The following is a 26,269-nucleotide window of genomic DNA, read 5'->3' on the forward strand; positions in this document are numbered from 1 at the left end:
GGGGTGGTGAGGGTAAGGGTGGAAAGCTCTCCACCCCACTCAGAACAGAGAATGTATGAAAATAGCTGCATAAATCCGCCCTCTTCCCCAGCCCCCAGACTCTGACGGGGACCAGAGGAAAATGATGCAAAAGAGAAGTTGAATCCGATGAGCAAAATAAGGCAAACCCCACTCTGGCTTTCTGCCCGCTGGCCCCAGGGCCTTTGGGAGTGGGGACACACAGGGGCCAGGAAGCCAGGCCTGCAGGGAGGGGCGGAGCACTGTGGAGCCCAATTGGCCCGCTTTGGCATGGCCTTTCTCCCTGGGCCGGTGTGGTGGAAGCGACAGGGGGAGGCTGGGCTGAGGCACTGAGTATGTACATATATACAGGGGTCTGCCCCGCCTGCCCCACGGGGAGCTGGGGCTCCAGGGGATCCAGTGCAAACCTGCCTTCAGGGGAAGGAAGACTATGGGGATAGCCAGGGCTGTCAGGGCAGGGAGGACTCAGGAAGGGACCAGCAGAGTGTGGTGGGAAACCAGGCATGGGCGGCTGAACCAGGAGTCCCGGCTCCTAGGGTCCTGGCACGGTGACTGGGCTGCTCAGCAACCTTGACCAAGGTATGTCCTCGTTCGCGGCTCCGTTTCCCCTCCCGTTGGAGGAAGGTGCCCATCCAGAGGAGCCATCCCTGGGAATGCATCTAGCTCTGACCTTCACGAGTCTCTGATTCCCATCCAGGTGCCACAGTAACTCGGAAGAAGAGCATCCAGGGCCTTTCCCACCCGGTGATCTGGGAGCCTCCGAGTGAAGGGGGGGGGCGCTGCTTCTGTCTGTGGGACGGGCCACAGCATCACTCCTTTTTCCCAGAGCCCAGTTTCCTTAGGAGTTGCTTTCCCTTGGAGAGGAGACCCCACACCTTGTCTCTCGTGCCCTGTGACCCCCCCAGTTGAATCGCGGGGAAGCGGCCAAGGCCAGGGGCACGGGGCCGACCTTGGGGCACCGGGGGCCCTTGTGTTACGCTGGCCCAGTCCTAGAATATGAGAGTAAAGGGGCAACGTCAGAGCCTGACTCCCTGCCCCCACCTGATTCCTCCACCCTACGACCTCAGGTTCTTGTAATCCTCCGCATAACAGACCCACGGTCAAGAACCAGAGACCCACCACCCCACCACTGCCCCCGCCCCACAACAGAGCTCAGAGGGGCGAATGCATGTGATGATGCTGTGGGAGCGCTGGGGACAGCCACAGAGTCCAGTTCTGCTTCCAGAACCTGGGCAAGCCCCTCCCCTTCTCTGGGTCTCTCTATAGGGAACTGGGCTGACAGAGCTCTGGAGTCCTTGGACCTCCCCCTTGGGATGGATGCCCCAAATTCCCCCCATGTCACCCCCTCACAGCAAAGGAAGAGCAAGGGCCAGGACCGCATAGAGAGACAGCCATCCCCCCAAGGAAAAGCAGTTGTTGCACCACCTCACATGCTCATCCTGCCCCACAAATGCAGTGCCCCAGCCCCTTCAGGGAATGGAGGCAGTGCCCACTCTGTGAGAAGAAGACTGGGACTCTTCCTTAAATGGCCTCTGAGAGGGCTGCAGGGGGCCTGGGCCACAAGGGCATCACTTAGCTCCCACCACAAGCTCTGGAGGCTGCCCTGCCACCCCTGCTAGCATTTCTTCCTTGTGAATCTCCTCCTAGCTTCACTAGCAACCGTTGAGTGGCTCCCCTTGCCCCAGGCCCACCCAGACAATGCTGTTGGTGGCCTAAAGGACAGTGGTTGGGTGCACAGGAGAGCCAACAGGAAGCTTCCCTGCCCCTATTTCGCTTTCCCACATCCTCACCGTAACCTCCTATGCCTGGCACAGCCCAGTCAGGCCTTGGCAAGCCTACAGGTCTTGGTTCGCCACCCCTGCTCCATACCCCTTCCTCAAGCCCCTCCCCCTCTTCACCACCAGAGCCTGGCCATCTCCTGGCCAAAGCCAGACATGGAGCCCGGACCAGAGGCAGGGGAGCCGGGTGCCCAGCCTGGGGCCACAACACCCAAGGCCCTGATGATGTGGCAAGGCCTTCCTCCAGGGGGGTCTGTTGGCACCCAGAGGTATAGGCATCTACTGCTAACCAGTCAGCGCTGGTGGCCAACCAGGGAGTCCCTGGTTCTTCCCACTCCTTCCCAGGGCTCCTTCCATAATATCCCAGGAGGGAGGGGTTGCTGCGGGAACAAATGAAGGAGGTTTCTGAACCCCAGGGATGAATGGTTGGTGATTATCTGCAGATTCCAGTTGTTTAAGTACCCCCCCCATCCTGCCCACCTTTTATTCCCTCCAGCAGAGAAAATTGAGTATTAGAAGTAAAACCATGTATCTGATTCCCTCACAGGTTACAGTGCAGAGAACAAGGGTGGGGAGACTATTATTACTGGTGGCACTGCGGTATCATCCTTTTACCACCAATAATAATCACAATATTATAATACCATAGTCAAACAGTATCATAATATACTGATGAGTCATGCTATGGATGTCACCCAATATTCTATAAGCTGCAGGAGCTATAGAATATGGGGAGTCAGCTAATATGGGGCATTATGTACTAAAATGACATGTATTCCTATAATAGCTGGCACTGCCCAGAGTAAAGGCAAGGGGAGGGGATGATCGTACACCCGGATCTGGCTCACAGAAAGATCTCTCTCCTCCATTCTGGGGAGGAAGAAAAGCCAGGTCAGCTCCAGCACTGAAGACAAAGGAACACTGTCTGATGATGGTGATGTAAGGAGCGGGAGTCACATGAACAGAGGGGGCCAGTCCCCCCACTTACACGTTGCTCTCTATATATATCTATCTCCATCTAGCACTGGACTCGTCTCCTCCTCGTTCTCTGAAGAACAGGGAACAAAGAGAGGAGATGGGTTATGGACTGACTCACATGCTCCCTGCTCAGTCACCAGGTCGCCCAGCTCACAGGAACTGAAACTTTGCACAGCCTTTGCCTTTGGAAACACTGCAGATGGAAGCCCACGGTTTCCCACTGGGGCCTGGCCTCTTCCTCCTCTCCCTGCCCTGTGAGGCTGGAACTCCACTGTATTCCACCCGCCCCAGGAGAAGCAGGTTCTAAGAACAAGGACCTGAGGAAGCAGAGCCTTGCTGGGCACCTGGGAGACAGAGAGACCCAACAGGGCAGGAGGTTCCCTGAAACCCAGGCTATGACTAGCTAGAGATGTGGAGGGTACAGGGGGCCTTTGCACAAGGTCCCCTTATCTACGTCATCCCCGGGGTGGGGGCAGCTGGGTCAGTGGGTCAGGGATCGGGGTCCCAGCCATCACTGCTCTGCAGAGAGGGGCACATACTGGGAGGGAGCTGGCCCCGGGTGGGTCCTCCCTGGCAGTTCCTGCCTGGGCACAGTGCTCACCTGGATGCTTCCTTCCCACAACACTGTCCCAGTCACCACCGCCACCACCACCGCTACCACCACCACCACCGCCACCACCCCGGCAGGGTACAGCCCCAGCTTACTGACCTGACTCTCAGCCTGGGGTGTCCCGGGCTCCCTGTCCCGGCCACCTGCCTCAGGACCAGGGCCCTCCAGGAAGTTGGATGGAACCAGGCCCCTCCGTCCTTTGAGCTCCCCCTGGGGAGGAGATGCTGGTGAGACTGGGACCAGGAAAGAGGCCTCAGCCCCGCCCCCTCAACCCTGCAGCCCCCCCCCCCCCCAGGGAAACAGCCTGAGGTCAGTACTACTGCCACAGCAGTGACTTGGTCCATCCTTCAGGCTTACTTCAGGAACCCTCACTCATCCCCGTCCCTGGCTCTAGTAAGGCCCTCCCTGAGAGGGCTGGTGAGGGGGGCATATATGGCACCCCCCCACCCCCATGTTCTCACATAGTAGAAACCGTCATCGTCCATGTCTCCGAACACAGTAATGACGTCCCCTGCCCGGAAGGGCAGCTCCGCCTGTGGAGAGCCCAAAAGGCAGGTGTCAGCCCTGGGGAGGCGCTGCCAGCACCCCATTGGCTGAGCTCTATTTGTGGGTCCTCACCTCCACGTCCATGTTTGGGGAGCTCTCCCGGGGGTTGTAGTCAAATGCAGCCACCATGGTACGGGGAGATTTCAGGCTGGCAGAGGAGGTGTGCTGGGTGTGGCCTGCAGGGGAAGGGGGAGAGGGCCAGGGGCTCTCTCTGGACCCCCCACGCCCTACTGTCCTCCACACTGGAGGCCTGCTGACCCCCTATTCACTACCCCTCCACTAGTTGCAGCCCCAGGGGGGAACCCAGGGGGCCACCCAGGCCCACCTCTTTCCCAATATCCCCAGCACAAGAATGGCCCCTCACCTGCACAGGGCTGGGCAGGGCTTTCCACCTCAGCTGTGGAGAGAAGGTGCAAGTGAGCCCGGCCCCTCACTCCCCTCCTCATCCCAGGCTGGGGGCCGTGTGGGGCAGGCAGGATGCTCAGTCTCACACAAGGGAGGCAGGAGAAAGATGTTCAGAGAGCGGAGCCCAGCCCTTTGCATGTGGTAGTGAACTAAGACCCAGAAAAGGTAAAGGACTTGCTCCAGGCTGCACAGAATTTAGTCAGGTGCTTTCTGGAGCAGAGATCCTGGCAAACCACTCCCCGTCCCCATTAAAAAGGAGGCTCCCCCAGTGGAAAGAATGCAAGTGGATGAAGGCCTGCCCTAATTCCCTTTACCTGCTCAAAATCCCACTTGTGTCTCCCCAGAGAGCCAAGCGGTGCCCCCCACCCCCACTCATCCTCTCAGGCCCCAAGGGAGAAGGGGGTCTCACCCACCTTTCTTGGAACGGCGGGGCTTGGGGGGAGGCCCAGCTGTGCGGGCTGTAGAGTACACAAAGGGACCATTCCCTGATCCAGAAAGGCAAGTATACGTAAGAGAGAAACTGAGGCAGGGGAGGGGGATAGGATAGTGACTCTGGAGTCTCCTTTTTGGGCTGTGCCTGGGTTCTTCTGCTCAGGTTTCTAAAGGGCATTCCTCCTCCAGCCCCAACCTCCAGGATCTAAACCACATGGTCCCTCCCCTCTGCCGCAGACCCCCATTCCGCACGGCAAGCTCACTGCTGTGGCCACACTGGCCTAAATCTCTGTGAGGCCATAGGCTCTGCTGAACTCCAGATAAATGAGGCTCCCCAGCCACCCTGGACATATGAATCGCTCAGGAGGGGCTGAGTTGGAGGTAGGGTGGTGGAAGGAAGGTAAGGGACAGCAGCGGCTCATACCTGAGCCTTCAATGAGAACATCTGGAGGCAGATAACCACGCTGGAGCAGCTGCTGTCTCTCCTTGGGGCTGTCCACAGCCACCTCGACCACCATGTTGCAGGGGATGTAGCCCATCCGGCCCTCACCTTCACCCCGGTAGAAGCCATCAGCATCTTTGTCCCCAAACACCTAAAGGCAAAGACCAGTTGTCTCAGGAGACCAGTGCAGCTCGTGCCCTGGGTCCCAGGCCCTGAGCCCCACAGCACCACACTCAGGATTGCAGAAGAACACTCTACGGTTTACAGGCCGTGAAATGGGAAATAGGGGGGCACAGCCAAGGATAAGGATCAGAGGGAGGAGAGGAGATAGCCCTTTTCATATCATCGTCACTCACTGCACACCCATTCCCCCAGCCCACCCCAGCCTAGATCCCTGTAACCTCAGAGCAACAGCAAAAAAGCTTCAACAAATACTCAGACTTGAGTACAAACTGTAATGTTAACAGCAAGGGTTGTTATCATGCTGAGCCCTGTGCCAGGCAATTGAAGTACTCTGTGTATCCTGAACCTAATCCTCAGCCACTTCCGTGAGACAGACATGAACGTTATCCCCATTTTATCAATGAGGAAACTGAGGCCCAGAGCAGTTAGTTCATCTAACTCCCAAGGTTGCACAGCTCCCAGTGGCAGAGCCAGGATTTGACTCCACATCATTTGGCTCTAGAAGCTGTGTTCGCACCCAGGCAGGCTAGGATACCTCCAGTACAGCAAAGGAGAGAGGTCGAGGGACCCAGCAATAGGTAGTCACCTTTAGAATCTGGCCCTCCCGGAAGGGGAGCTCCTCTTCCCCAGCATCAGGGTTGGGTGACATTGACACAGGGTCATAGTCGAACAGAGCCACAAAGACCCTGACAGGCAGGTCCTGGTAAAGCAGCGCTTCTTCTGGGGGGCTCCTCAGAGGGGCTGCAGAGAGCAATGATGGTAAGCTCTGGCCAAAGCATCAGGTGAGGAGAGGCCCCTCAGCCTAGCCTAGGTCCCTTCGGGTGCTCACCCAAGTCAGTGGTGCTCGCCCTGGAGGCCTGGGCCCCTCTCCGCGGGGGGCCCCTCCGCCCAGAGCCATCCTGCCCTCTGGGCTCCCCAGTCTCTGTTGCCTGCAAAGAGAGGGCAACAGACAGCAGAAGTGACACACCATCCCACAGGTGGGCACCTGGGCAGGGGCAGGACCCCACGCACACTCCCCAGCTCTGCCCCGTTAGCGTAAGCAGCACAGCAGAGCAGAGGCACAACATTCCTCTCCTGGAGCCTTGGCCCAAACTCACGGAGACATCGGACACCCCCATGGCGGGAGGAAGGTGGGAGACCCCGGCTCTGGCCACCCTAGCAGATGAGTGCAGTAGAGGGGACTAAGGTTAGCTCCCAGAGCTGGCCGAGGAGCGTGGGAGAGGAGACTTCTTCTCAGGGTCAGTGTCCCGAAGACGTAACTAGCTAGGCAGAGGAAAGGGCCACCCCGCCCAAAGGCAGGGGGCTGGCTGGCAGCAATTGGCGACTAGCGATCACAGAATATTGTGCATCCATCCCAGTTCCGATCAGCAGAAGCAGCAAAGCAGTGGAATGTGGGTGGGAAGAGGTAGGAGAGGGAGCCCAGAGGCCCAGCCCCACCTCTGCGGATGGAGGCGGCAGCAGCGTGGAATGGGAGCGGCTGGTGGGCAGCAAGCAGGGCCACCAGGCGGCAGCAGGCAGGGGGCTGCCAGGGTAGGGGGTAGGCACGGACCCGCGAGGGTGGCTCCTTGGCTCTACCAGTTGCACTGCGGCCTCTCCGCTCTGGCTCCCCCTTCTCCCAGGCCGAAAGGCGTGGAGAGGGGTTGGGGCCTGAATGAGCCTTCAGAGGCCCCCTGGACCTCCCTATGGGGGCTGTGCCCCAGGCCTCCCCGTCTCCGAGGTAGCAGGAGCTGGTGATGCCGATGCCCCCGCTGCCTGCCTCCGGCTCGTCCTCAGAATCATATTCGATGCTGATTTCCAAGCACTTGGGGGAGAGGCAGCTGGCCAGGTTAGATTCTGGGGCCCGGCCACGGGAGCATTTCCGGGAAGGGGGCGGCCGCCCTCGCCCACCAGCCTCTGGCAAGCCCTTGGTCCCCTCGCCCATGGGGGGGCTACCCCTCTCCCGTGTGGGGCCCGGTCGTCCAGAGGCCTGGGGCCCGCCGTTGCTGAGAAGTCGGCTGCAGTGTTCACGGGGGTCTGGGGACCGCCGGCGGTTTGGGGGCTTCTCAGGGGAGCCACTTCCTCTCCTCCGGCCACCTCCACCAGCAAGTCCAGGCACATCCTCCAGGCGGTCCCCAGCCCTGCAGGGCTCTGGAGACAAGGGACACGGGCCAGGTCCTCGAGGCTGACCACTGTCACAGCCAAGCCCTGGCACTGCCGGTGCAGGTGGGCCAGGGTCTTGGGAAGAACAGCCTGCTCCTGGCCTCTCCTCATCCTCCTCGTCCTCCTCCTCGTCTTCCTCGTCCTCCTCTTCCTCCTCCTCGGGGATGCTAAAAAGCTTCTTGCCGCAAAACTGCTGGAGGGGCAGCTCCAGGATCTGCTCCAAGATCTCCTCGTCACTGTCAGTCTCACAGAAGGGGTCGGGCTGGGGCTGGGGCTGGGAGGGAAGGGGGGCAGCAGGGAAGAAAGGTCCATGGGAAGAGGATAGAGCTGTGACCTTTGTCCTCAAACGAGGGCAGGGGTTGCAGGCAACCCCATAGCCCTCCCTCAGCTTCCTCCAAGAGGAAAGACCAGAAAGGGGGCTGGCCCAAAGTCCCATAGCATGTCTGGAGCACAGCCAGAGGAGGAATTACAGAACACGCCCAAGGAACAGGCTGCACAGATGTTGGGTTTCGGGGGACAGGAGTGACAGGGAGCAGACCACGCCTGTAACAGCGGAGAGGCCTTCCCACCCCTCCCTAGAAGCTCCCAGCAAGGATCTCAGATGGCCGGGGCTCTGCACATGGTGGGCTAGAGCAGGAGAAGGAGCAGAAGAGAGTTCTTCATTTTCTCCTTTCTTCCCAGGAGGGCAGAGGCCAGTCCTGAGCAACTTCCTATCAATTGCTTGGGACAGGGCCCAGGCCACACACCTAGAATGTTGCTGGCACTCAGTGGTGACTGGAGCAGCGGCTGGCACGTGGGGTAGAGGCCCCTGAAACCCGAGATCTAGGGCCCACCAGCCTCCCCTCCCCCCATTACCTTGGCCCCGTTCTCCCTGGTGCTGTGGCCAACAACCTGCTTCTGGAAAGAACAAGTCCTGGAACCCAGCTCCTCTTCCTCCTCCTCCTCCTCTTCTTCTTGAATGTCTGAGAGATCAGAGTTGCGGCCATGGTCCACAAGGGAGTTCATCAGACGGCCCCCAAGTTCTGATGTGTCCTCCCTCTGCAAGAGGTGAGACAAAGGAGGAGAGGAAAGGGTCGCAGGAGGCACTGGGGGGTCTGGGAGGGTCAGCCCCAATCGGAATGACTGAGGTCCCTTGGCAGAGGGAGGGAGGGTCATGTTCCAAATGGGAAGTGTTCACAGGTGGGGGCAGGGAAGTGGGGGGTGGGGGGAGGATAGCAGCCAAAAGGAAAAGAGAAATCCAGGAAGACAAAGTGACAAAGAAGCAGACACAGAGCACAGACCAGAGCAGAAAATAAATGGAGAGGACATCCGGATTTTGGCTGGCAGAGGCAGGGAGGCAGGCCCCAATTCTATAACATCCCAAACACATACCTCAGCCCTGGGCCTCAGCCCAGACCCTGGGTCTCCTCCACGGCAGGCCTCAGCACAGGGCACCCGCTGGACCAGCGCTCCCTGGGCAGAGGAGGGTGCTGGGAGAGTCTCCTCCTTGGCCAGGGGCGAAACTGCAGGGTCAGGAGCTCTCTCGCCCATGGCTGGCTCGCTGGCCTTCCCATCCTCTGAGGCACCCAGCATAGCTGCCCCAGCCTCCTTCTGGAATGGCAGGCACTGAGGAACGGCCAAAGCCCTAGGCCTTTCTCCCAGCCTCCACCCGTTCCCCCTCCCCCTGGCAGGTACCTGAGAGCAAGGTGCCAGGGGTTCCTCATGGGATCCTCTCGACATCTCTCCAGGAGGCAGACCCCCAAGGGGCTCTCGAGCTCCCCGGGGGTCAGGGCGCCGGAGGGGAGAAGTGAGGTCTCCAGGCCCTGGGGAAGCTGGAGCGAGGGGTGGTCTGGCCTCGGAGCCTGGTCGCGGTGAGGGGCAGGGGACGGTGGCTGGCAGGCTGGCTGCCACCAGGGCCGGGGGGACAGGCGCCGGAATGGAGTCGGCTGACTCGCCATGGGGCGACATGGTGCGCACAGCCACCTCGCTGCACGCCTGCAGCTGCTGTAGCTGGGACAACTCCACCAGCACGCTGCCTGCCGTGGGCGAGGCCACCTCCATGATCTGCAGGGTGGAGGGAACGCAGGCTGGGGAAGGGAGGCTGCGGGGGCCACATGTCAGGACATGAGAGTGACAAAGGTGGTCAGCATCTGCCAGGCATTGCGTTAAGGCCTTGGCGTATCTCCTCTCACTTAATCCCCCTCCTACATGCGATCTGAACTGCACTCATTGCTACCAAAGCCCATGCCCTCAACCAGTCTGCTGGCTCCGTGGTGCCCAAATGCCACGGACTGGGGAGACTAGGCCTCTGAGCATGGCAAGGAAAGCCCCCATCCTGTTCCTGGGGTACGGGAGGCAGAGTCCCCAGGCCATACCTTCTGCCCATCAGCATAGATGGCATAGCCTGTGACCCGGACGCCGTTGGAGGTGCCAGCAGCGTCGATTGTTACTGGTAGCCAGCTGATGATCAGGATTCCAGGGGAGGGTCCCGGCTCAATCTGCACATCCAGGGGGGCATCAGGCGGGCCTGAGGGGAGAAGGGCACCAGACCAGGGGATGCAGGATGCTCACCTCGAGATGGCAGTCTAGTTTGCGGTTCCCCCGTAACTCCTGTGGCCTGGCCTTCTGGGTGTTATGGACAAAGCCCAAGCCTGCATACCTGCCGAAAGTGTGGTGAACTGCAGAGTGGCAGCCCGCTGCTCCGGCCTCTCCCAGCCTGGTTCCCAGGACTCTCGAGGTGGGAGCTGAGCCTCTACTCGGGCCTGATAGAGAGTCCCAGGCCGCAGGTGGCAGAAGGTGGTCCAGTAGGTGCTGGGGCGGGCAGGGGGGCACTCTTCCCCATTGAGGTAGACGGCATGGGCCAAGTTGCTATTGCCGGGCACCCAGGTGATCTCGGCAGATGTGGCCGTCAGTCGATGGACCCGCAGCTGGCTAGGTACCACCCCGGCTCGGGTACCCAGCACCAAGCAACAGCGCAGAGGGTCGGAGCTGCCCTGGCTGGTCAGGGCCTGCACAGAAACACGGAGGGGCCCAGCCCGCAGGTCCAGGTTCTCAAGCACAGCCTTGGGGGGCACCCCTGGCCCCAGGGCCTGACGCAGCTCCCCATTCACGCAGATATGGTAGCCACATAGTTCCACACGCTCGGGAGGCGGCTCCCAGGCCAGGACCACACTGTGGGCCAGCTGCCTGAGGACCACCAGACCACGGGGGTGAGGCACGGCAGGGGGCCCGCCCAGGCCCTCAGGCTGGGGGCTCAGACTGAGCTCGGCCCCCTCGGCCTCGTCCTCAAGTCTGGGCTGGCTGCGGCCCCCGCTGCTCTGGCCTCCGCTACTGCTGCCACCCCCACCTCCGCTCAGGAGACTGAGCTCAGGGCCCGAGCTGTGGGACAGATCGGCCAGCTCCGGAGGGAGGGAGGTAAGGAGGTCATCGTCGGACACACGCTCTACAAAATTGGAAGGGACCAGGCCCCTTCGGCCATCCATCAGCTCCCCTGGCAGAGGGAGGGCGGGGGAGGGAGAGACAGAGAGGAGGTAGAGAAAAACCGGTCCAATAAATGCATTTGAGCCAAGGTTAGTGCATGATCTTAAGCATTTGATGCAAATCAACATTTATCTATGAGTAGTTTTAAAACGCAAGAGCAGTCGATGTGTTGCAGGAGGGAGTTATTGCTAATATTCACCGGGACGATAACAACACTGCGGTGATAGAGGCCAGAGCTTCTTAAATCTTAGTGTGCCTATGAATCGCCTGGAGATTCATTAAAATGCAGATTCTAACTTAGTGAGGTCTGGGTGGGGCTGCAAGTCTGCATTTCTAACAAGTTCCTAGGTGAGGCTAAGCTCTGCCAGGCTGCCAGAGAACGTCCATGTTCTGAGGAGATGAGTGCCGAAGCGTGGCTAGGCAAAATGTTATGATGTCTACAACTCACTTTTACCTCATTTTTCTTTTTTAACCTACAGACGGGAAAAGCAAATACGACAAAAAGTTAACAACCTCTGAATCTAGGTGGTGAGGATAGGAGTGTTAACTGTACTACGCTTTCGTGTTTCGCACGTTTGAAAACTTTCATACTGCGAAGGCCTGAGGAGTAGGGGACAGGGGCACCCTTCAACCTCCCTTAGTGGAAAACCGACATCCTCGACGGGAGAGGAAAGCACCGCCTGGTCAGGGGAAAGGAAAGTAATTTGGTCCGGCAGCCTGAGCACATCAATATAAGACTGACGCTAAGGTATGTGACGGGAAAGAGAGGAGCCGTCGCAGACCCACACCACCTGTAACAGCTGGCGCTGGAGCTCTGGCCACAGCCAGGGCCACATTCCCCAGTGTTGGAGCCACAGACAGCAGTCCCCCATCTGGGACCAGACATATATGAAGCAGCCACTTAGCTAAATGTGATGAGGGACATGGCATCATGGGCCCTGTTGTCTCCAGGCCTTTAAATCTATCCCAGATGGAGCAGTTCAAATTCTAATAATCTGAGGTTAATATTTGTGGTTTGGCTGTCCTCTCCCCACCCCAAGAAAAGGTGTTGGCTCTGGGTTTTCGGTTTGTTTGTTTCATTTAAAGTCATTTTTCTGGGAAATACTTAACCCCACTTCTGTTATCCAGACCTCTGGGGACTTGAGCCTCCCTCAAGTTCATGAGTTCACCCTCATTCATAGCAGCTACTCAAAGACCAGGCACAGGGCCTGGGGAGGGCACACTGAGCGGGCTCTGAAGACCCAGCCTTACAAGCCCAAAGCTTTGGATGTTATAGATTCAGATCTAACCTCTTTCCTAAATCCCCGCCCGTGGTTATAGTCCTCACCCTGCCTTGCCTACACTCCAACCCTGTCTCGGCACCACGTCACTCCCCCTGCTGTCTGGCCAGGACCCCCTAAGGAGTCTCCCAAGCTGCTTCTGCTGCAGGCCCTGCCCTGTTGCCCAGTTTCAGGAACGGGGCACTACTCAGTTGCCTGAGCTCCCCATGGACACTGGAGGGCTGCCCTGAAGCCCCTGCCCTTCCTGGGCCCTGGCACCTGCTGACTATCTACTAACACTCTTTCCTGGGCTCTGGGCCCTCATTTTGCCACACCTGACTGAAGCCCAGCATCAGACCCAAGCTGCATGCCCAACTTCCATGTCACTAAGTGTTAAGCACCGTCATGCTCCATCTGGCAGCACAAAAGCAAATTTCTTGGGGCAGATCTGTGGTCAGACCAGCTTCCCCCTCTCCTACGTCCCTTCCACATGGGCTGCCAGGTCTCTGCCTGCCCTTTAGCTAAGTCTGAAAAGTTCTGGTGGGCTGAGCTAGTTGAGGGAGGGTATGGGTAGTTGGGGGTCTTTGGAAAGATGAGCTTGAAAGCAGAGGGATGGACAGAATAACTCTGCTACCTTCCTACCTTCAAAAAACCCATCCTCATCCATGTTGCCATAGATGTAGATGTACTCGCCCGCAGTAAGAGGAAGCTCTGCCTCTGGATTCTCATTGGGGCCCTCGAACGGGTTGTAGCTGTTGAAAGAGGTGCAGAGGAGGAAGAGTACAGTGACCTATATCCTACCTCCATGTCCCGTCTCCTCTCTCCCACTGTACTAGGCCATTACGGATACTTGCTCATCCTCAATAGCCAAGTAGAGCACTCACTGCACCCACCTGGCCCAATAAGGCTGAGACGACGTGTCCAACTGGGATCCCTGTGCCATTCCCACCACCTCTTCTTCACCTGGTCCCTTCCTCCCATATACCTGAAACATTAGGGAAATGGGAAGCGGGGGAAGGGGCCCACCTATAGCGCGCTAAGAAGACCTGGATCCTGGCTCCTCCCCGGGCGCCCTCTGGTGCTGCTGGGAGCAGGGAGACACTGTCCGCCTCCAGCTCCTCCACCTCACTGGCTGTGTCCACCTGTGGGCAAACAGAAGTTCAGGACCCAGGGCCAATGGCAAAGCAGGCAGGTTTCCAGGATGAGCCAGAGGATGCACTGCTTTGAGACTAGAGAGAGCACATGCCAGACAATGCCAGCAGCAATGACCCCTGATGATTTCTACATCAGCACCCAAGCCCGCGGGTCCCGGCAGGCCGGCTGCTCTGGCAAAGGGGAGTGAGAATAACCTGCATCTCTCCTGAGCCCTGGCCTCTACTGCACCAGCCCAGTAAAAAGACCGCTCTCCTCATCAGAGAAGCAGCCAACCACACTCGTGTGCAGTGGGCCACCAGGGGCAGTTTGTCTCCTTAAGGGGGAAACACAGCAAAGCACTCCAGATGGGAAGAGCTGGAGGCAAGGAGAAGGAGGTGCGGGGAAGTCCCCAGAAGAAGGCTCCAGGGCTGGGGGGGGGGGGGGGGGACAGGCAGCCCGACCACCACACCGCCAAACCCAGCACCGTCATTCTAGCCCACAAGGGGGCAGTAGAGGCCGGGGCTGGGTTCTACTGCTTTCCAAAACCTTGGACAGCAGGGCTGACCTGTCGCCTCCACAAAGGGGTTTGGGAGGTGGAGATAGGGACAAGGTGATCAAGCAATGGTAATGAAAATAGCTGCCACATGTTAAGCATCTACCATGTGCCCTGCAGTAGTCCTCTTCCTTCTATTTTTTCACGTAATCCTCACGACATTACAAGGCAGGTTTTATTAGCTCCAAAATCCAGACAAGGAAACCAAAGCCCAGATAAGGTCAGAGACTCGCCTAAGACAGAGCTGGGATCTGAATCCTAGAACCTGTGTTCCTTCTCACACAACCATCTGCTTCGGCTACAGACACTAGCACGAACAGTCTTTTTATAGGGATCCTAGTGCCGAAGTGTCTCCCTCCATCCAGCTCAGGACTCTGGGGCCTCTCTGAGCCCCCAAGGGGTGAGATCCCAAAGTAGGATCTGCAGGGAAGCCCTGGAGGGTGGGACAGGCTCCACCTGAGCTCCTCACCCATAAAGGAATCCACAGGCCTTCTCTCCCAGGGCCTGGTTCCACTTCCCAACTTGGGACCCACATGGACCAGCAGCCACCCAACTCCTGGGGACCCCAGAGGAGGATAGGGCCACTCCACACCTTCCCCAGGCCCCCGCCCCACCACTGACCTCTGGCGTGGGGCATGACTTGGGGCTGTTGTGGATGGATTCAGAGCGAGAGGAGTTGGAGAGGGACTCTGCTTTCTTGGCTGTCCTTCGAGGGACTCCAGTAACAGTGGCGTGGGTAGGCTCAGAAGACTTTGGAGTGCAGTGCCCTGGGGAGCCCAGAGGGACGTCAAGATCTAAAGAGAAGATGGCACGTGGGGTGTGTGGCCTGAGAAGGGTACGAGGGAGCAAGGGTGGGGCTGCTTAGATATGAGGGTCAGGCCCTCCATAGCCACGTTTCCTTCTTAGAGGAAACATTTGAGGGAAACTTACTTAGAGGTGGAAGTGATTCACATATATTATATCACACAATTCTCAGAGCAGCTCGATGAAGTGCACTGAATTATTCTCGTCTTACAGCTTAGGAAACCAGAGCCCACAGAGGTTTAACAGCATGCTCAGAATCACCTGGACTGTTATGTGAGAGGGGCTGGGGCCCCCAGAACTGCCTGATGCCTGGCCCAGCTCTTCATAAGCCCATACTACCAGCTGCTGATTCCTAGTGCCCAACTTCCTAGCCATGACCACAGAGTCTTGCTGGAGGAGAGGACCAGTGGCCAAGATGCCTGGTCAGACTCCAGGAGAGCCACTCCTGTGAACTCATTTCTCCCCCAGTGGAGTCTTGGTTCTAGCCAGGCCTGGCTCTAACTTGCTGTGTGACTTTGGATGAGTTGCTAGCTTTCTCTGATTCTGAATGCTCCGCTCTATACAAAAGCCCCAGACTAATATCATTGGGGTCCACCTTACCTTTGGGGCCAGACCCCCGGCAGGGCTGGGGAGTGGAGCAGCAGCAGGGGGGTGGGGGGTGGTCTCCAAGGGTACTGTAGCCCAGAGCAGAGGTGAGTAGATCCAAGGGGCCAGGGTGCAGGCGGAAGGCCTGGAGCTCCTGTGCCAGGAGGCTGAAGCGCTCTGTTTGGCTGCGGCATTGTTCCTCCAGCTCTCGAACCCGGACCTGGGCCAAGACTTCCCATAAGTCACCAGGCCCAGCAAAGCTGCCCAGTCCCATCCGGTGCCACGTCCACATAGAAGGAGGCCACACTGAGCTTCAGCTCGTTATCTGCCCAGCCCTAGGCCTGGGCACCAGCCCTCAGCCTAGCTGCCCCACTGCCTTCATAGTGTCTGAGCTGGAGGTGAAGTACCAGCCCTGTGGGGGCCCCACCTCCCACTCAGCACACCCCCACACCCCAGGCAGTGGCACTTCCTGCTTCCAGCAGCTTCTAGGCCAAAAGGAATGGCGCCCACTCCTAGCTCCACTGCCAGGACCTCCTCAGGAGTTTCCTTGGCTCTGCTGCTTGTCACCCTCCCACAGTCAGTGACCCAAATCCCTACCCTCAACAGAGATCCCACACAGGAACTAGGGACATCTTTGTGGCAGGAAGGAGCCAATTCTCAAAGAATTCTTCTCAGGTATCAGGAAAGAACCAATATTTGGGGCCTCTCCCCTGGCCAATATCAAGAGGATCATCCATTAGGCCACTAATGAACTTCCTCATGGTCTGAGCGGCTAGGATTTAGAGGAGGGATGGCCCTGTGTCTGCCAGGCATGACTGGGTCGAGGAGGTAGCCCACAGGTCCTGTAGGAATCCCAGCCCATCTACGCATTCTCGGGTCTGCTACCGGTCATACCCTCCTCTGTCGGCCATGAGGACGGGCCACTTGGACCCAAGGAGGGAGACACAGCTCAGCCAGCCTGGAGAGGTGGAGGGGAGGGGATGGCCCAGGGAGGTGGGGGGTAGGGGGACAGGAGGCTGTACCTGCATGGAATCCAGAGTCGACTGTGGCAGGAAAGGAAAGCACAGAGGACAGGTTAGAACCATTCACCCTGTGGGGTCATTGTGCAGAGAGGGAGGGAGGGAGGGAGGGAGAGAGGGCCCAAGTGGACACTACCTGGTCGGCTCCCTGGACTGACTGGGCAGTTCCTAAATGGAAGGATATTTCAGGGTGAAGGCAGCCTCTGGGGGTGGGTGGCAGTGGGAGACTGCTGCCACCAGACCCAGGAGCCCCTGCCCAGCTGTGCCCTTGCCCAAGGAGGCCAATGGTGGAGGGGATTCCCTAGGCTCTGGAGCATATTAGGGCCCTTCCTGCAACCCCACACCCCCCACAGCCACCAAGTCCATTCCAGCTCTCTCTGAACTTCCCTGCCTTCCCCCCAAGACCGGTCTCCCTCCCAGGACCCTACCTCCAGCAGCTGCACAGCCCCTTCATGTTCCCTCTTGGCTTCTGCTTGGGCCTACAGGGAGGAGGAGGCAAAATGTCAGAGGCAAAGGATGAGGAACAGGGAGGGGGTGGAGGGAGATGGACAAGAGGAGGGGCAAGAGGGAGGAAGGGAGGGCAGAGGGAAGGGAAGGGTCAGGGAGACAAAGAAGGAAGGGAAGCTGAGAAGGGGGAGGCTGAGGGCTCTCCCCTCCCACCAAACTCTGGCCCCAGAACCATACCTTAGGTCAGAAGGTAACGGTGTCAGGGAGAGGCAGGTGTGACACTGCTTCTCTCATTCTGAGACATCTACCCTCTGGGCTTCCCTCCCACCTCCTGGGAGGCTCCTTCTCAGCCTCCCTCACCTGCTCCCTGCCCTCTGCTCTTTCTGAATGTGCTGCAGGGCACAGGGCTGGGCCCGCGTTCCACTCTTTGCTCTCTCCCAAGGGGTCCCATCTAGTCACACAACTGAACACATCTAATCACACTCTGAAACATCCCTCTCTCTCTGACCAACTTCCCCACGACTCCAGACCTGTAGATCCAACTATCTATGGACATGTCCACTTGTATGGTTAACACACAATCCAAACGTAGCCAGAATCGAACTCAGGACCCAGGGCTCCCTAACTCTCATATCCGTTGCCCCTTTATCCTTCACCTCTCGGAGAGTGGAGAGCCCCGCTGTCCCTCAGGTTTACTCAGCAAATGGCCAAAAGGAGCAGGAACTCTACTTGAATCCTACGAAGTCTTCTGAGTGCTATCTCCAAAATGTATTTCAAATCTTTGCCTTGGTTTCCACCTGCACTGCCTGCATCCGATCCAGACGGACATCATCTGCACCACCCCCAACACAGCAGCATTAACACCTGACCACCTGTCTCCCTTACCCCTCCCCCCACCCCACCCCTGCCGCCTTGCTGCTCCAGTCACCTTCTGAAAGAATGAATCAGATCATGCTTTTCCCCCCTGCTTGGGACCGTCCAACAGCTTCCAGCTGCTCAGAGAACAGAATATCCAAACTTCTTTAAGCCCAACAAGATCTGGCTCTCGCCCGTTCCTGCTGTTCTGTACAGCCTGCTGTATTCTAGCCATGCTGGTCTAGACCTCACAGTCTTTTCTGCCACAGGGCATTTGCACTTGAGTCTCCCACTTGGCGTACTCTTCAGCTGTCTCCTTCTCACTCTTAAGGTGCTAGAGGCCTTCCTTGCCAACCTCTCTAAAGTGGCCCCTTGCCCTATCCCACTCACTGGGTCACGTCACCCTGCCACTTCCCCCCACTAGGCCCCTAAGTGGCTGGGGTCCTCTCACTCGAGCATCTGCTTATTTGCTGATTGGTCTGGGACCTGATCTTTCCGCACCACTGTCCCCCAGTGCCTGGCACAGAATCTGGCATTCAGTGGGTGCTCAGTAAATGCTCATCGGATGAGTGGATGACTGAGGCTCCGGTGGCCCACCATCCTTCCCTCACCCCTGCGCCCACCTGCTGCAGCCTCCGGACCTCCTCCTGCTTCTCCTGCAGGCTGAGGCGAGCCTGCTCATGCTCCACCTCCAGCTGCTGCCTCCGCTGGGCCACCTCCCGCATATGCTAAAACACAAGACTCTGAGTCAAGGCCAGGGCCCCGCTCTTCCGTTTCTGTGGATCTAATATGGGGGGGGGGCCTCAGACCCCATGTGTTCCAGATACCCTCTGTTAAAAAGGAGACTGAGGCCAAAGAAGTGCAGGGGTTGGCGGCGCCAGGACTGGACCTCATACCCCAGTGCCCCACATAGGGCACATTCTACAGACTCACTTTCTCCTTGTGCCAGGGACAGAGGCCCTCCCCCCACCTCCACAGTCTCCTCACCTTCAGCACCTGCTCCAGGCTCTCCAGCTTGCTCTGCAGGCCCTGGCTCTTGCGAAGGGCCGAGTCCCTCTCCTGTGTCACCCCCAGGAGCTGGCCCCTCAGCTCTGCATTCTCCCACTCCACCTGGAGAGCGAGAGCCGCAGGGAACTAGGTGTGTCAGCCTTGTCCCAGCAGCTCCCTCACCAGGGGGACAGTACCCTTCATACTCTAGCCCGTTCAGGGGGTAGAGTTAGCCCCTCGCCCAGGAACCAGGGCCCCAGCAGAAGCCCAGGCCCCAGGGCACATGGGCAGCGCTGCTACCTGCTGCTTTTCTGTGGCCCTCCCACTGAGCCGAGAGTTCTCCTCCACGAGGCGGGCATTCTCATTCTGGGCTTCTCTCAGCTGCAGTTCCTGAGAGACCAGGGGAGCTCTGGAGAGGGGACCCAGCACCCACACTCCTCTTCTCCCCACACGAGGACCTGGCCCTCCCAGACAAGGCCTTCCTCCCCCAACCTGGACCCTGCGCCAGGCAGGGCAGGAGAGCCCTGAAGGAAAGGTGAGGTGAGGGCAGAGCTGAGAGGGAGCCCACCACATGGCTGGCCTTGGGGAGGCCCTGGTGGGGAGCTCACCAGCTCCTCACATCGCCTCTGCTTTTTCCGGGCTTCCTGTTCCAGGCTCTCGCATTTCTTTCGCTTCTTGCTGAGCTCCGACTCCTGTGGGGTCAGAACCAAGGGCTCCTCATGTGGGAAGGCGAACCTTTCCACAACTGGTGGCCTGAAACCCTCACCCTGGAACTTACCAGCTGCTGCACCCTCTGCTGTTTCTCTGGCTCCCCTAGGCCAGCAGGTGGGTTTTCCACATCCTCCTGGGGTGTGGCCTGGAAATGCCCAGGGATGGGGGCTGGCACCGGAGAGCAGGGCCCCAGGGCAGCCTGCCCCCACCACACCCCCAGCCCAGCCTGTGTGTCTCAGTCTCCACCCCCTCTCAGTCAACAAAGCAATCCCTGCCTAAGAAGGGGGTGGTGGTGCAGCCTGCCCACATCTCCAACTGATGTGGAAGTGCAGAGGCTGCTCCCCTGTGTCCTCCAGACATACTGCTTGGAGATCCTGAGACCCATGTGTGCCCTGGGAGTTGGGTCCCTTATCCAGGCCAAAGCTTTCCGTTTTTAGCTCCCAACAGCGGCCCTGCTCTGCACTCAATAACCGTCCTGGGTGTCCTTCAGTGACTGGCAGAGAACTAGGAGACTGCCGGGGCCCCTGGGGCTGTGGTTACTCCCAGAGCTAGGAATTCCGGATCATCCAAACCCGGGCATTGCCTAGAGCAGTGCAAGCCCGGCCACTCTCCTCCTAGCTTCCCCCGAGCCCACCCCGTCGCACTTCAGACTTCTGGGTGCAAACCGCGGAGGAGGGCAGCCCTTGATGGGAGGTGCATCTCCCTCCCTGGGCCTGGCAGAGGGGCAAAATCGGAGCCAGAAGCGCCTCACGCCCCGAGGCCTGGGTCGCTAGGGGGTCCCTTCTCCCACCCCTCTTGCCAGAAGGAGGTGAACCGAGGTGCCGCCCAAGTAGAGAGGATGGAGAGGAGCCGGACCTCTGAGTTCGGGGGGCCCGGGGCGGGGTTCCCCCACGACAGCCCCCGCGACAGAAGCAGCCTAAGCCCCGCGCGCAGCGAGGGCCGCCCGTACCTGGAGCCGAGGCGGAGGCACCGCCGCCCCCGGGGCGGGTGGGGGCCGCGGCCGGGCCTGGCGGACCCGGGGGGCGCTGAAGGGGGCGTCCCCGCGCTCGGGCGGCGGCGGGAGGCGGCGGCGCGGGCTGGGCCCCGGGCGGCTGCCAGGGCAACCGGGGATTTGCGGCCGGGCGGTACCACTGGCAGCGCGGCGGGGGCGGCGGGGCGCGGGCCCGCGGAGGGCGGACCCGGGCGGCCGGGGGCGGGGGGCGCAGGTCCGGGCGACCCTCCCCTCCGCGCTCGGAGCGCGCCCGCCAGCAGCCGGGCCGCGGGGCTCCAGCGCCTGCGGGGGACGATCCCGGAGCGCCCCGCCCCCCCCGCACGCGCCCAGCTCACCTCTCCCGGGGCCCCGGGGGCGGGCGCCCCTGCTCTGGCCGGGGCGGCGGGTCCCGGGGGCCGGGGCGGCGGGGGCGGCGGGGGCGGCTCCTGCTGGTTGCGCAGGGCGATCTGCCTCTGCAGCCGCAGCACCTCCCGCTGGGACTCGCGTAGCAGCCGGTCGAAGTCCCGCACGTGGAGCCACTGGGGGCCCTCCTGGGGTTGGGGGCCAGGGAGGGGCGTCAGGCCAAGCCTCAGTTCGCCCCGCGCCATCCCCGGCCGAGCCCGCCCTGCACCTTGCAGGAGGGGCTCGGACGCGCGGGAACGCGCCCCCCTCGCCTGCATGCATGCCTGGTCATAGGTGCACGCGTATGCAGCCACATGCTTCCGCGAGCCCGTGTGCAGACGGTCACAGCTAACTCCTCTACTGGGCACTCACCGTGTGCCCGGCACCGTGCTAAATGCCTTGCGACCGTCGCTTCACACAATTGTGAGATAAGTGCGGCTTCCTACAGCCAGACCCGCTGGCATGCAGCCCGAAGGCCTGAGCACAGAAATTCCCAGGCCTGGGACTCGGGGCTCAACCCCCTTCGGTTCAGGCTCCTTCTCCGGGCTCCCACCTGGGCCGTTGCCAGGGGAACCTGCTCCCCAGCAGCTTCTACCTTCCCGCTTCATTTGCATCTCATCAACATCTCGTCTGCATCCCACAAGCCAGGCAGGCGGCCCTGTACAGGGCTGCTCAGGAAGGGGTGTCGGGGCCTCGCACCTTGCCAACCAGCGTGAGCCTGGCCTGCAGCTCCCTGCACTCCCGCTGCAAGGCAGCGATCTCCTTGTCCTTAGCCAGCAGGGCGCTGGCTGTCTCACTGAGGTCCCGGGCTCGCTGATGGGCCAGGGCCTTCCGGCACAACTCCAGGCTGGCCCCAGGACGGGGCACAGGGGCACTCACCTGGCCAGAGAAGGGGCAAGGCCAAGGGTCATCTGAGGGCTGGGGCACGTCTCCCACTCCTCAGCTCCTCTCAATGGAGGGGGTAGGATGAAAACCCGCCTCCTGTTTCTACCCCGTATTGGGGGTTCTAGGTGACCACTAGACTTACTCGACCCCACCCCAGCAATTCTCAGGCAGAACTGAGAGGGTTAACTCCATATCCTAGTTTAGGATGCAGTAAATTCAGGGCTGCCACTGTCATGGGTCTTCATCCCTGCCCCCACCAGCTCTGCACCCAGAGATGAGCTCAGCGGGAGGCTGCAGCCAGCACCAGCACGTGGTAATCCAGAAACCTGCTCCCTGCCTGTTCAGGAACTCCCCACCCAGCCCTTCCCTCCCTCCTGTAACCCCAGAAACCCTCAGCCTCCTGGCCCAGACGGCACTTGCCCTTCCTACACCCTGGGCCTTGGGTTCCTGCTTTCCTGGGTGCTAGGAGTCCATGACTCCTAAGTCCCACTCCCTCACACCTGGCCTGGCTCCCCTGTCCCTGGTCACCCAGCCTCCATCCAGCAGCCTCCTGTCCTCACCACCTTCAGGTTAGTCTCCTGCAGCTTGCGGGCCCTCTCCTCCAGGCGTTTGGCAATGACCGCCAACTCGGCATTCTTCCGCTTCAGCCTCCGCACCTTCTCCTCTGTCTCAGGGAAGCTGCTCTTCCTCTGACAAGGGGTCAGCCAGAATTGGGGCATGTGGGGAGCACCCCACAGACCCAATCCTAACTGGCTGGGTTTTGGGTTAGAGGTTAGAGCCCGGGGCTCTCAGTGGGGTCCTTGGCCACCCTAGATAGGGGTTCACCTTCTCTGGGTCTTGGGATCATATCACTTCCAGGTAGCCCCCACTTGGAGGGATCATATATGGGACGAGGAGGACGCTGAGGCACAAGCCTGGGGCATCTGAGTCTGCCTTCCCCCATTTCCAATCAGGACTCAGGACTTGCTTTCCAAGCCTCACCAGCATCTGATTTTCCTCCTTAAGGATGTCACAGCGCTGCTGCAGCTCCCCCAGGGCCCTCAGCAGCTCCAGATTGGGCCTGTCCCCAAAGCCCATGTTCAGCTGGCCCTGGCGTGAGAAAGGATGGGGCACAGCACCTCAGGAATACACCCTCCCCGGCCAAAGCCCTCCATATGGAAGCATCCTGCCCACCAGTGGTCTAAGGAGACATGGAGACGAGAGGGTTCCCCCCATGTCCCAGGCCTTCAGAGACGAACGAGCATAGGAGGCCCAGAAGGGGCCCACACTGGCCTCTCCCAGCCTTGGGACCATCTCTGCTAGTACCCAATTCTTTCCATCTCTGCCCATCTCTTCCTGGGAAATGCCAGCTCCAGCTCCCAGCCCCACCCCTCCCGGCTCCTTATGTTCCCTGTGTCCCCCTTCCTTCCCCAAAGCCCTGGTCCCTCCATCTTCTATAGGAGGCCACTCACACCTACCCCAACCTTGTCCTACCTGTCTCAGCCCAGCACTGAGCCCCCTCCCCTGAATCCCCTTCTTCTGAATTCTGATTCCACCATACACCTCCACAATCCCCACCACCCCCAGGATCCTCCAGCCCTCAAGGACAGAGACTCTTGGAGGAGGAGACACAGACAGACCATCAGAGAGAAAATCACCAAGGGAAGGGTAGGGGCAGGGCCAGATGTAGCAGACAGGCAGAGAGTCAGGACAGACATATGGCAAAAAATGGAGCCACTGAGATTCCTGCCCCGAGAAGGCATGGCACACAGTCACAGAGAAGGACCCCCAGACAGAGGCCAGGAGAGGAGAGGCTGGCGGTGGGGTTGCATATTGTGCCCAGGCCGGAGGATATCATGACAGGCCCCACCACGTAGACCCCAGCCGTCCCAGCTCCCTTACCTTAGGGAGAGTCTCCACCTCCTCATCCTCCAGCCTCGGGCAGCTGGGTCTGGAGCTCGCTGCTTGATGCCTCAGGTTGGGCAGCCCAGTTTTGATTCCTTCGGGTTCAACACCCCCCATAGTCGCGAGACTCTGGGCTCCCTCTGGCTCGGAGCTCTCTTCGGGCCTCGGCTCTCCAACCTGCAGAGCTGCCTGAGTATCAGCAACGCTTGGGGTCGCGCCTCCAGGTCCCCTCCCCTGGCCTGGAGTCCAGCTCTGCCAGGCAGGCAGGGCCCATGGCTCCATGGCTCTGGGGTCCCCCAGCCGTGGGAGGGGTGTCAGTTGCTCCATGATACTGCCAAGGGGCCACAGGACCCGGGCCGGGGGACATCACCCAGACAAGTGGAGGGGCTGGCGAGGGTCATGCCAGGCCAGACCCTCTCCTCTCTGAGCTCTTGGCTTCACTGAGGCTCCATCCAAGGTTGGCCGATCTTCCTCACCCACAAAGGAGGCTGCAGGAGTCAGAGCTGCCAGAGCCGAAGCTAAGGGTATGCGAGCTATGTCTGCTCGTGGCTGTGTGTGTGTGCGTGCAAGTGTGTGGAGGAGCGAGGGTGTCCCCGTGGGGGCAGGGAGGATGTGCAGAGGCCACCAACAGCAGTGCCTGGGTGAAGGTCTGCGTGTGTCTCTAGCTCTGTCTGTTCGGGGCAGCGCTGCCTGGTGTGTGTTTGGAGGAGGGATGCCCCCACTTGTGTGTGTTGGGGGTAGTGGTTCTGCGTGTCCCTGTCTGTGCCTGTTTCGGAGTTGCCAGTTGTTTCTCTCTGTGTGTGGGTGTCTGTGTTGCAGGGCTGTGGCAGTGTGTGATGCTGTCACTGGTTGTATCCAAGCAGCTCAGTGTTGTGCGGCTGTGTGCATCAGTGTCATTGTATGTCCGTCAGCATCTGCGAGTCTGGCCATCCATCTCGACCCTCAGCCTGGTTAGGGTGTGCAGGAGCTGCTGGGGGTGATCCTCAGCTGTCCGCGATGGTCGTTTATCTCCTGCCCTCCTCTCTGCTGCTTCTCTCGTGCTTGCTGGGCAGTCGGCAGGTCCTAAGGAGGCCTGGGTCGGTGGGCTGCTTGGCTCATAGTCTCTGTCCCTGCCGGCCTCAGCTCTGGGGACTGCAGGGGTCCCCTACAGTCCAGGAGCCCCGAGATGGGCGCAGAGGAGGGCTGAGCCTCAGAATGGGGGGGGGGAGCAGAGAAGAGCCAGCCCTCCCCTCCCCCTTGCCGTCTTCTCCGCCCACCAATAGGAAGTCGGCTGCTGGTTTCCATGGTGATGGCGCTGGACTGGTGGGCTGGACCAGCAGGCAGGGTCGGGACAGAGGGAAGAGCTGCTTCCTCACGGGATCCCAGCCCAGTACTCCTGACATGTGGCCTCTCGGCCTTCGACCCCACATGCCCCTATACCTTCCTTGTACAGAAGCGAGGGGGCTGCAGACGGTCCTCCCCACATCGGCCCCCGCCCGAGACCAGTAGAGACGGAGACAGGAGGTGGTATGACGGATAGACAGAGCCAGCCATGGAAAAGGATAGGTATAGAAAACATGGGATTCAAGATGAAACAAAGAAAAAGAGAGACCGAGAAATCAAAAAAATGAAAACAGGAAGACAGAAACAGAGACAGAGGTAGAAACTGGCTGAGGGAATTGATTCAGCTTTCTCCTGGCAGACTTCATTTCGGAGGTAACCTGACCAGCCGGGGAGACCATATGGCCTGCTGGGCTGGCTTTGCCCTAAACTGCAAGGAAGTTCATCCTCTGTCTAACCTTAGGCCTTTGTGCTTATGGGAAGATGGTTTTTGGGGACAAGGACATGGGAACTCCCGTACCCACACAAGTCGACCTGTCTGTAGGGTAGGGGCCTAGATGAAGTCCCCAGAGACTGGGGTGTTGGGAGGGGCCTAAGGGAGGCAGCGCCTGCCCCCTCTGAACCTGGGACGAAGTCCATCTGCACCCAAGCCAGCGTCCGCCAAGGTTGGGGGCCCTCGTGTGGCACCCTGGGGAATAGCAGCCACGGCACTGAGCCACGGAGCCCCTGACTGCGGGCTCCACCCAGGCCCAAGCTGATGGAACTGCGGGGGAGTGCTCAGGGAGGAGGTGGCAGCCTCGCTTCCCTAAAGTAGTGTGTAGATCAAGCCATTATTTGCATGCGTGTGTATGGTATGCATGTCTAGAATAGGCATGTATTTAACTCTGTATACGTGAGAGGCGGCCATTGTATTCGTTTGCATGTGTACACGGAAACGTGTGTGTGCTATTATGTGTCTGTGAGTCTCACTGGGTATACATGTATGCATGTTTCTACGTGTGTGCCATTGCTTACATATCTCCTTGCCACAGCATTGCATGCTATTATGTGTATGTGAGGCTAAGACTGGAAGTGTATAAATTACATGTATGTCACAGTGCGTGTATATGCATGCCGTTCTGACATTTCACAATATGTAATGACACATTCTCATTTCACAATATGTAATGACACACTCTCATGCAGTCACGTAAATTTGTGTAATGACAATGACATGATTTTATTTGGATCTACGCATCTAGATAATATATGCCACCATGTATCTACTGTATATCTATAATCATGTATGAATGTGTCAGCCTATGTATGTATGGAAACAATGTGTTTATTATGTGAATATCACTATGTGTGTATTTGTATGCTCTTCTATGTGTAGCACACTTCAGATGTGTTTATGGTGTTGCATGTGTGTATATTGCATATGTATGTGTCCTGAGTGTGTGTATATCTGTGTGTCATTATTTG

General features: G+C 59.2%; 1 protein-coding gene across 1 annotated transcript; it reads right to left on the reverse strand.

Annotated features, from left to right (window-relative positions):
- Nucleotides 1-866: 866 nt before the first annotated feature.
- TSPOAP1 (TSPO associated protein 1) lies at nucleotides 867-23,812 on the reverse strand. The gene is made up of 32 exons (XM_055334574.1): nucleotides 23,483-23,812; nucleotides 22,583-22,690; nucleotides 22,165-22,290; nucleotides 21,416-21,595; nucleotides 20,671-20,865; nucleotides 19,412-19,489; nucleotides 19,242-19,325; nucleotides 18,934-19,023; nucleotides 18,634-18,756; nucleotides 18,270-18,374; nucleotides 16,773-16,823; nucleotides 16,348-16,368; nucleotides 15,341-15,545; nucleotides 14,558-14,730; nucleotides 13,276-13,391; nucleotides 12,892-13,001; nucleotides 10,170-11,000; nucleotides 9,886-10,037; nucleotides 9,206-9,574; nucleotides 8,903-9,121; nucleotides 8,387-8,569; nucleotides 6,942-7,799; nucleotides 6,222-6,321; nucleotides 5,979-6,133; nucleotides 5,192-5,360; nucleotides 4,749-4,820; nucleotides 4,295-4,327; nucleotides 4,003-4,106; nucleotides 3,846-3,917; nucleotides 3,484-3,594; nucleotides 2,785-2,844; nucleotides 867-1,007 (listed from the first exon to the last, which is right to left on the reverse strand). The coding sequence occupies exons 1-31, from the start codon at nucleotides 23,810-23,812 to the stop codon at nucleotides 2,815-2,817; spliced, it is 5,553 nt and encodes a 1,850-aa protein (XP_055190549.1). The 3' UTR covers nucleotides 867-1,007; nucleotides 2,785-2,814.
- Between the last annotated feature and the right edge of the window lie 2,457 nt (nucleotides 23,813-26,269).

Source organism: Nyctereutes procyonoides, unplaced genomic scaffold (genome assembly GCF_905146905.1).
Source record: "Nyctereutes procyonoides isolate TBG_1078 unplaced genomic scaffold, NYPRO_anot_genome, whole genome shotgun sequence".
NCBI lineage: Eukaryota > Metazoa > Chordata > Mammalia > Carnivora > Canidae > Nyctereutes > Nyctereutes procyonoides.

Bases quoted from the DNA above. Each gene is read 5' to 3' on its own strand.
- TSPOAP1 (XM_055334574.1), bottom strand. From the start codon at position 23,812: ATGGAGCAACTGACACCCCTCCCACGGCTGGGGGACCCCAGAGCCATG. The intron at 22,291-22,582 runs GTGAGGCTTGGA...ACCCCTTGTCAG, and splicing joins AGGAGGAAAATCAGATGCTG to AGGAAGAGCAGCTTCCCTGA. The intron at 18,757-18,933 runs GTAGCAGCGCTG...CTCGCTCTCCAG, and splicing joins GGGCCACAGAAAAGCAGCAG to GTGGAGTGGGAGAATGCAGA.